This window comes from Protomyctophum bolini (genome assembly GCF_963924005.1).
Source record: "Protomyctophum bolini genome assembly, chromosome: 17".
Classification (NCBI taxonomy): Eukaryota; Metazoa; Chordata; class Actinopteri; order Myctophiformes; family Myctophidae; genus Protomyctophum; species Protomyctophum bolini.
Window position 1 is genome coordinate 32632985 of NC_137878.1, and position 10515 is coordinate 32643499.

At 44.0% G+C, this 10515-nt stretch overlaps 1 protein-coding gene across 1 annotated transcript; it reads left to right on the forward strand.

The window, feature by feature from the left end:
* Positions 1 to 741: 741 nt before the first annotated feature.
* Positions 742 to 10242, forward strand: tpbg1b (trophoblast glycoprotein 1b). Its single transcript, XM_080787766.1, has 3 exons — positions 742 to 1710; positions 4651 to 4951; positions 6142 to 10242. The coding sequence occupies exons 1-3, from the start codon at positions 1421 to 1423 to the stop codon at positions 6712 to 6714; spliced, it is 1164 nt and encodes a 387-aa protein (XP_080643892.1). The 5' UTR covers positions 742 to 1420; the 3' UTR covers positions 6715 to 10242.
* Positions 10243 to 10515: the final 273 nt, after the last annotated feature.

Here is a 10515-nt window from a genome sequence, read left to right on the forward strand (position 1 = left end):
AAATGTGTGTGTGCACTGTGCGTGTATGGGACGCAGACAGATAGACACAGGCCTACAGACAGATGAATTGAATAGGGCCAAAATGGAAACAATTAAGCACTTAGGGCGTTTTGTGCAGAGTAATCTAGTAAGAGAGTGGCGACACTATAGCGTTGACTCCCATTGTAACAATGGAATGCGGAAGTGCTCATTCTATCTCAATGGGATATAGTTACAATGTTTGGAACTATAGCCCATAGGCACCTGCTTTGCAGCGATCAAAGCGTGTCACCACTCTCTTACTATTCCACTCAAGTTTTGTGTTATCCTTTTAGCATCATTGTAGCTTATAGTCGTAGCTGTAGGATACTATTTCAAACTAGTCTACTAATAAAGTAGGCCTATTCAATCAACCAGACAGACAGACAAGAGAACAGCAGTCGTGACTCATGGGGAGGGGGGAAAAGCTCAAAACCAACCAATTCCTTCCTTCCCCTGTGCCACACATATTGCAATATTATTGCATTTCTCTACGGGATGCTCCTTTAATTTCCATTGGGGAGAGGGAGGGGGAGAGAGAGAGAGAGACGAAAGTGACGCCCCCCGCTTTGCTTTGCTGCCAAACGGCGAGGAGGATCAAATAAAAAGAAAGCACGTTCCGCCAAGAAGAAAGAAAAGAAAAGACCCCCCCCCCTCTCCTCTCCCCTTTTTCTCATGGAAATAAGACCCTCCCCTGCCTCCCCCACTCAGTCACACGTGGTGGTGGCGGCGGTGGCCGGTGGGCTTCAGAATCACTTCACAATCCTCTCCTGTCCACACACACAAATCAACGCAAAGTTGAAGGTTTTCTTTTGATCTTTGAAGCCCACTCCTCTCCTGTCCTGTCCTCTCCTCGCGTATCCATCCATCCATGATCCATCTAGGACCGAAGATTATTTGGGGCTTGTCTTTTAACCGAAACCAGACTGGGACAACGTAGCCTACAGAACAGCCCGGTTCGTTCCAGTCAGACAGCAGCAACAGAACAGAGATGAATTCATCTACAACACGGACTGTAAGCTGAACGCAAGTTTTTTTTTTTCTTCCACCCGGCGTTTTGTAGAAAGGCTACAAAGTCAAATCCAGATTCATTCCCGTTCTGATGATCGACACAACCGTTCATCATCATCATCATCATCAGCGTTGTTGAAATATCCAAACATCTGTGTGCTTTATTCCCGTAAATTAAACCTCCTAGGCTCCGAGCCTTTATCACACAAAAAGCATCCCAAAAGTAGCAGATCCACAAGCTCAAAACGCGGCTTGCGTGCGCGTTTTGAGCTTGTCGATCTGCTATTTTAGCTACATTTGATTTGAATACTAAAAAGTAACCGTTTTTTTGGTTTCCACCCGAAAAAGACGATATATAGGCCTATTATACGCAGATTACGCACCAAACGAAATGCCGGTATTGTTGTTATCGTTGGCGCAGCAGCGCGTGGTGTTGTGCGCGCTGGTGCTGTGCTCCCTGTCCATGTCTTCGGCGGCGGCGTCGTCGTGCCCGCCGCGGTGCGAGTGCTCGGAGGCGGCGCACACGGTGAAGTGCGTGGCCAAGGAGCTGCGCAGCGTCCCGCACGGCATCCCGGCGTACGCCCGCAACCTGTTCATCACGGGCAACCACCTCGGCCGCATCGGACCCGACAGCTTCCGCGGCCTGGACAATGTCACCACGCTGTCGCTGAGCAACAACAGGTAAAAGAGGATGTTTTTTTTAATATATATACTGTATATTGTCACCTGCTGTGTGTGTGTGTGTGTGTGTGTGTGTGTGTGTGTGTGTGTGTCAATTTAATTGAAATTGAATTGTGTGTGTGTGTGTGTGTGTGTGTGTGTGTGTGTGTGTGTGTGTGTGTGTGTGTCACAGTTGTCATTGTCAGTATTCTGTTATTTATAATGCGGATAACTGGGAAGAGGGGGGGACAGTTGGATTCATTAATTGCAGCCTAAAACCTTTAGTGCGTCAGCGAGTCTCACTCGCTGAAGCACTGGACCATGGGCTATAGGCAGGGGACCCCATACGTTCCCCCTGAGTGTAGGGACTGAGGACATATAGCGAACGTAGGGACTGGAGGGACATATCGGGACTATAGGGGCATTAGGGGGCCCCCTCGGCCTCAGGAGTCCTTGAGGCTGAGGATTGTTTTTTATAGTGGCACCTGTGTCACAGTTGTCCCCATTGGCTATGCATATAACGCAATATAGGGGGGCAGTTGGAATCTTGGATACTTGTGTATGTGTCATTGTAGCAGGTGACTCCTTGGGGGGGTTCCAGGGGCAGGGGGTCTCCTTTAGCCAAATAGCATCAACAATCAGTTTGAGAACCATTGGTGTCTCAAACACCTCTCATTTTGTTGTGAGAGAATTTGAGTTCTATTATCTATCATTGTAAAAATCTCAATGAAATGATCATCAATGGAAAAAGTGTTATTTTTACTCTGAAAGGGTACAATGGAACGTGATTGCAGGTCCATTTGTATGGCCTACAGACTGTTTTGAGTTACAGACCTTAAGGGTCCTTTTATAGTCTGCGGACCCCACATTGAATTCCTGTCAAGGACCCCCAAATTGCTTTTAGCAACGGACCCCCATCTGAAAACATTTTGTGCCAGGGACCCACTAGATTCAGATGTGTGTGTGTGTGTGTGTGTGTGTGTGTGTGTGTGTGTGTGTGTGTGTGTGTGTGTGTGTGTGTGTGTGTGTGTGTGTGTGTGTGTGTGTGTGTGTGTGTGTGTGTGTGTGTGTGTGTGTGCTGTCAAGGTCTATATATGAAGCTATGAAAAGACAATAGTGGGAGTCCCTGCTTCATCTCCCCCTCCCTCCCTCCCTCTCTCTCTCTCTCTCCCTCTCCCTCTCTCTCTCCCCCCTATCTCTCTCTCTCTCTCTCTCTCTCTCAGCTGAGGGGTCCTTAGCTGAATCCTGAAAAACGTTGGAAGACCCCTGACTTAGGGTGATTCTCAACTTTTTTTTGTTTTGTTTCAAGGACCCCCAGTTTGATATGCATTAAACCATGGGGATGTGATACCTTTCATATAGGCTACTGTACCAGTTTGATATGCCTTAAGCCATGGGGATGTGAACCTTTCATATAGGCTATACTGTATCCAGGTCCCCAGTATACACTGTCAAATCCTCAGTGTTCATTTGTTACAGACCCGTGAGGGTCCATTTGGTTTTGTTTGTATATGCTACACTCTGAGTTACAGACCCGTAACTGCCGTAATGGTCCTTATTGGCTAATATGGATGTCATAAGGAGCCTATTTACACTCAATGAAAATAAGCTCCCCAGATTATTTGTGTTTTATGCTTAGTTTTGACAGATTTGTACAATTATAATCCACATTTTCACACATAGCAACAATAGCCGATGTACAAGCTCACAACATGTCGCATTGTGATGCTTTGTCAGCTTGTGGATCTGCTAATTTAGCTATTTATTTATTTATTTATTTTGGTGTGTTTTTACTGTTTTATAAATATTGATCCAAGTAAAAGTAGCCTATTAACAAGAGCAATAACTACATTCGATCAATTTCCTGAAAAGTAACGATGTGCACATACAAGGTTTCACTCCAACAGTGACGATATGCATTCGTTGTCAATAAAAACATCAATCCATCAATCAATGAAACTGATGTGACTTTAACCACTTGAACCCCAATTAGCAAAAAAATGAAAAAAAAAATCTAAAAGCACTCTTCGCCAACATATGAATGGTTGCTAGGAAACCGATAAAGCCAGAAATAAACCAGGAGAGTCCGCCCCCATCCGCCTCAATGTAAACAGATTTACTAAAATGCATTTATCGCTGATTCTTTTCTTTTCCCAGATTTAGTTTTTGGTCAAAACAAGCTTTATTCACGCACCTAATCTAACTAAAGAACCGATGATCGCGGTTACAAAATTGAATTTTGAAGTGAAAGTATTTACAATCGCGCAGCCGGCAGTTTACACAGCCGTTGTTTATTTCCGGTTCATGTCCTTCAAAATAAGCACCTACACTTTTGTTTTGGTAAATGAACGCCCTACTTGATCATATACTATAACGTCACACAAATCCATCAAAAGTTTGCGCCGTGCTTTGAGCTTGTAGATCTGCTGCTTTATTAGTGTTTGTGTGAATTCTGTTACTGAGCCTGTATGGCCACAGGCTCGGTTGTCACAGTTATGTTGTCACGGTTATGGTCCCAGACAGTGCAGTTGGACTTGTGAGTGGCACACACACACAGTCATGATCAAATGAGCAGCCTCGTCTCCTAAAGTTTAATCGTCTCTGTCAGCTGCAAATCTCCAAAACTGTTACTTTTCAAGATTATTTTTTTTTTAGCAAAAGTAACAGATTTACAAGTGGATCTGCTACTTTTGATACTTTTGTGTGACATCAAGCAGGGCGTTAATTTGTGAGAGAGGTGGGGGGGATGGGACACACACACAAGTTAGAATATGGAGATACAAAGTTTCTGTCCGACAGCAACAACATACTGTGTGCACAGTGCGTAGCCCAAAGTCTGCAAATACTTACAGTAAGAGTGCTCACACATCGTCTGGGTATGGACTTGTGGTGTCGTTAGCGTTATAAGTTCAACTCTTAATAACATTGTGTACTGTATTCCCCTCCTTTCGCCGTGTGTAGGATCTGGGAGGTGGAGTCGCACACCTTCTCTGGCATGCGCTCCCTGCGCTCGCTGGACCTGAGCAACAACCAGCTGGCCTCCATTCACCCGGAGGCGTTCAGCCTGGCGCAGAGCAACAGCTCGCTGAGGGAGCTCAACCTGTCGCGGGCGCTGTACAACCATTCCGCTGTGGCGGAGCTGTCCTCCTCGCTGCGCTGGAGCTCCCTGGAGAGTCTGCAGGTGCTGGACCTCTCGGGCAACGGCCTGATCTTCCTGCCCACCCACACCTTCTCCCACCTGGGTGCTCTGCGACGTCTGCAGGTCATTATCTAGGGGCTCGGTTGATGCCATTACAAAACGATTTGATTGTTTTGTTTGAGCGTTGAACATTGGAATGTTACAAGCTTACAACACGTGTTGTAAGCTTGTAGATTAGCTATTTCTGCTATTTCTTTTTGATGTTTGAAAACCTTTTCAAAAATAGCAGATGTACAAGCATGACATTTTTTATCATAGCTAGTATGTGGACTTCACGTTTGCTATAGAATTACAATTCCTGGTGGTTCTCTAATGATAGACTTTCAAGGACCACCATAACTCTGAAAGTGTACAAATGGACCCTTTTGGTTCCATTTATACACTCTCAGAATTACAGACCTGTATGGGTCCTTTTGGAACCCCTCATTTTAGAACCACTACAATAGTATGTATGCATTGTAAGCATGATTGGATTTGTGTCATCCAAAATTATAATGAAGGACAAAACTCTATAGATTTAAAAATAAATAGAGGAATAGTTAAAGGGAACCGTTAAGGAATGGGACTGCTAAGAGGTAATCATTAACAAACAGTAATCGTTAAAATCCTAAAGGATCCTGACCCTAATAACGACACTGCTTGTGTGTGTTCGTTACTCCTAGCTGCTGCGTCGCTACTCTTAGCTGTATCTTACAGCACTGCTTTTCCTCAATGTCTGTACTCTTAAAGGGGAATTCTGGACTAGCCATTCATATATATATATATATACTGTATATATGGCTTTAAGCAGGTAGGCAGGGTTAAACGCCGTCCTGGTCAAGGCGGAAGCAACATACTGACAACATTTTGTGGACGTATTTTCAATATCCACCAAAGAAATTATCATCAAGTAATTTAACTAAGCGATTCAGAGTTGAAGAGCGCTCTGCATGGAGTTTTATTTTATTGTATTAGCCGCCATCAGGTTAATGAAAAAAGCACTGAATACACAGACTGCATTACCACTTGGCCTGTGGCTAAACGGACCTCCGACGGTCCTCCTACGGACGCACGCTTGATGACGCCAACGGCCGTGTGAGCAACAGATATACAAAGCGACAAATATGCGGTGATGTTTGCATCTTTGCATCTGCCCGTGTGAATGCAACGTAAGCGTGTAGATCTTTCTTCTATTTTTGGAAAACCCACAACCCAAGGTATTGCTCATAATAAAGTTGAATCTTGAACCTCTCTCTCTGTGTCTATCGTTCCAGCTCTCCAACAACTCGCTGGTGGCTGTCCATAACGCCACCTTCCAGGGCCTGGATGGACTGGAGGAGCTGGACCTCTCCCTCAACTCCCTGAAGAGCATGTCGGACGAGGCCCTGAGTGAACTGGACTCCCTGCCCTCGTCCGCCGCGCTCGTGCTCGGACAGAACCCGTGGACGTGCACCTGCGGTATCGAGCCCTTTGCCGCCTGGCTCAACGGGTCGCGGGGACGCGTGCGAGACGCTGACTCGCTGGCGTGCTCCTTCCCGGCGGACATGCGCAACACCTCACTGGCAGCGGCGGCGAGGTCGCCGGCGCTGGGCTGCCACCAGGCGTCGCCGGGCGCCGACCTGGCGCTGCAGACGTCCTACGTGTTCCTGGGCATCGTGCTGGGCTTCGTGGGCCTGGTGTTCCTGTTTGTCCTGTACCTGAACCGGCGGGGCATCAAGAAGAGGATGTACGACCTGCGGGATGCCTGCCGGGAGGTGTGGGAAGGATACCACTACCGCTACGAGATGGACTCGTCCGACCCGCGCCTGTCGCAGGCGTCGTCCAGCACCGGCGCAGACATGGTGTGACAACCAACAATCACTGCATCGGAAAAAGAAAGAAAAATACTATAATAAACCTTTTTAGGGCAATGCGTGCAATGCGTACTCCTTCCGACGTCCAAACTTTTCTTCAGAAGGAGGCGATATAACTAAGAATATTCCAATCTTCTTATGTGCGGTCTCGGAACAAATTTTCTCAGAACTCGTGCACCTCCAGATGTCCTGAATCTCCGAACTATTGTTTTTTCTTCTTCCCTGACGTCGGAAAGGAGCTATTGGTTTTTAATTAAAAAATGGAACCGAATGGACACTTCGACTATTTAAACCCTGCGTGCCCAGATTCTGGACAATGTCAAGGGAACATTTGGCTAGAAATAGCCGATCTACAAGCTCACAGAATTCACTACACCTTGGACACCCTGAGTATGTTGTTCTCCAAACTACACTGTAAAAAATGCAGTGGTCATTTAACTCTGAGAGTGTACAAATGGAACACTGGTGGTCCCCAGACCCCGCATTGAGAACCAGGGTACAAATAGAACCAAATGGACCCTTAAACCATGTAAACCCTAGTGTCTGGGCACGCCATAGGCAATTTGGTGTAGAGCAGTGGTTCTTAATCAGTGGTCCAGGGACCACCAGTGGTCCTTGATCAACGTCTGCCTGGTATCTCCTATGGTACCACATCAATACAGCATGGAATTGTTGTCGTTGGAACAAAATATTATTTTGTTTTGGGTCTAAAAGGGTAATTCTCATCACGTCCGTGGCTCAAATGCAGAATAAATAATGGACCTTGATATGAAAAGGGTTGAAAACCAGTGTTGTAGAGGGGAAGGAGGTGACCAAGTATAGAGCCCTGGATGACACCAGTCAATCAAGGACAACTTCAACCATTTTCAACCTATCTTCATAGATTTGCTCCTCACAAATGCGTTTTATAAGATCGTACCAGTTTTGTCTATTAGGACTGTGTCTCAGAGGAGGGCTGTTGACAGTTCAGAAACCCAGTTCAGAAACCCAGTCAGATGTCAGTGACATCTTAGACCAGGGGTTCTCAACGTTTTTGGCTGGGGACCCCCGGAAATGCTTTGGCCATGTCGTGTGACCCCGCCCCCCTCCCCACCACCAGTACAAACTGACTGCAAAAATAACCTTAATAATAGGGAAAATACATGAAATACTGAATATACATGAATACTGAAACCAGATTTAATCATTAAGGAAAGTTTATGCATGCACCACATACTATGTAAACTCTTAATTTCCATTTTCCAGCCATTGAGTTGCAAAAGAAAAATAATAATATATATTATATATATGTTTTTCTTTTTCTTTCTCTTTTTTCCCCCTAATTTGGGGACCCCCCAAAATACTTTGGCGGCGACCCACAGGTTGAGAATCCCTGTCTTAGACTACCATAGTCCTGGTGTCATTCACTCATGCCCCAAGATTTTACTAATTCGGCAGCAGTATCATTAGTGTTTTCTCACAGTCAGTTGATTCTTCATTGCGAATGCAGTGAGCACTTACTATGAGACCTAGCAGATCATGTCTGTCTGTGTGTGTGTGTCTGTGTGTCTGTGTGTGTGTGTGTGTGTGTGTCCCACCTTTGTGCCCATATATGGAGCTGAGTGATTTGTTTGTGATTGATGCAACACACTCCATATTTGGACGTATATGGAGCTGAGTGATTTGTGTCACCATGACTCAGCCATAACCATATAAGGAGTCCCCAAAGCAGCTATACGTCCAAAACCCAAATATGTACGAGCTGCGTTCGCTTCCGCGTTTGCGCGTCTTACTGGTATCCATACGAGTAAAACACAGTTCTTATTTGAAACGATTCAAAATAAATGTGAATTCAGAATGGAGGAGGGGGGGGGAGGTGAATGCAAACCGGGTAGGATGTGAAATTACATCAGACTTTGGCTCTATCAGCAGGCAGGTTTGATAATATTTAAAACTTTATGATTATTATTATTATTTTAAATAATGCAAGAACAATGGCTTCTATTTCAGAAGGCTAACTTCCCAGGGAGAGACACCCTGTAACCATTAGAGGACCAATTATATGAAGGTAAGGTTGAATATGGTTGAAGTTGAATTTGATTCCATTGTACATTCAGTTAAACTAACAAGTGTTTTTCTTACTGTGTATGATGCTGTAGCCTACTTCCACACGAAACTCACTCTTTTTTTTTAATAATGCATTCATCAATAGAATCATGTAAAAATACAAATGTACATATCTGTAAATACATACATTATAGCGTTGATATAATTATACTGTTTTAGCTTTGTCAATGGAAGCATGCACTGCCTGTGTCTACTTACCCAAGTACCCTGTTGGATTAAGGCCATGTCATTTTAATGGACATGAATATAAAAATACAAAACAATAATATTGTTAAGGCTTTGTTTATGCCCAACTTCAGTTTAGGGCTTGTTTCTGACTCAGTACTGGACCTAGTACTTGAGTCAAAATATAGATACTCGTGGTCAAATATTACTTGACTAAGTAAGTTACTCAGACAAACTTGTACGTGGTACTTTGTTTTAGTATTCAAAACTACCGGTACATGCTTTAAAAAAAATGCAAGGTAAGGTAAAAAGTACCTAAAAGTATGTTTTCTTTTTTAGAGAACATAAGTATTCAGAAAGGTACAAATTACAAAGTGCATTTTATTTTAATATCATTTCATCATTAAATACAATAAATATGCAATAATAACGGAAATAGCAACAACAAAAAAGCTCACAACACACTGCGGTGCAACACGTGAGTTTGTAGATCTGCTATTGTCATTGTCACACAGTTGAAATAGCTCTTAAGTGGTAGCCTGGGTTCCAGCCTGAATCGCTGTGTTCCGTGAATCTGTTTTGTCACTCGCTACTCAGTCTGGCCAGCAAGCAGCAGACTCGTATTTCATAGCGTCACCTGTTACGTCATTGTTGCTGATATGTCTTCAGCCAGCGCCACGCCACTGTCCATACTTTCTCGAGAATCGAGAGTAAAACCTATACAGTAAAAAAAAAAGTAAACAGTAATTAGATTCAGTAGTACAAAATACTGACGGCTGTGTGGGGTGAGTTTAGTCAAGTGAATGATACGTACGATGCAGGGCAACGGCAGAGGCTGCGCAGTGCACATTGATATGACGACAAACTGCCGCACCACAGACCAATCGGGTCTGATTCAGGCTGGAACCCAGGCTACTTACGTAGTACGTATTGTACTTTATTCCCTAAGTGTACTTTTTTCCTGCCTAGAAATGGAGTGGATTGGAAGTCATAAGTATACAAAAATAGAAGAAGATGAAGTTAAGTTAAAAAAGGAGAACTTAAGTACAGTGCTCAATTAAATGTACTTTGTCACTGTCCACCATTGACAAGAATATAGTGCAGTGGTTCTCAACCAGTGGTCCGGGGACTGCCAGGTGGTCCCCATGCAGCTAAATGATAGTGTAAAATGAAACCAAATGGACCCGACCCGTACGAGTCCATTTGGTTTTATTTGACGCTCCAAGAGTAAAATTAATATTGTTAAACATCTGCATTAATTAATTTACAAAAACACAATTAGAGAATGTAGAAGAATTGTTATTTTGCATTACGTTTGCCAGTTATCTCATGGAATTGCGGACAAACTCTTATCCAACAACAACAAAATATTCTCAGGTTTTGGGTCTGAGAGGCTAAATCTCATTAAATGGTGGTCCATGTGGCTCAATTAAATGCTGAATAAATAATTGACCTTGATATTAAAACCAGTGACTTAGTGGAATCCAATTAACCTCATGACAGTGAAGTGACTTTGTCAACTTG

Coding starts and splice junctions, on each gene's coding strand:
- tpbg1b (XM_080787766.1), top strand. CDS start 1,421: ATGCCGGTATTGTTGTTATCGTTGGCGCAGCAGCGCGTGGTGTTGTGC. Junction 1,711..4,650: donor CTGTCGCTGAGCAACAACAG/GTAAAAGAGGAT, acceptor CGCCGTGTGTAG/GATCTGGGAGGTGGAGTCGC. Junction 4,952..6,141: donor GTGCTCTGCGACGTCTGCAG/GTCATTATCTAG, acceptor CTATCGTTCCAG/CTCTCCAACAACTCGCTGGT.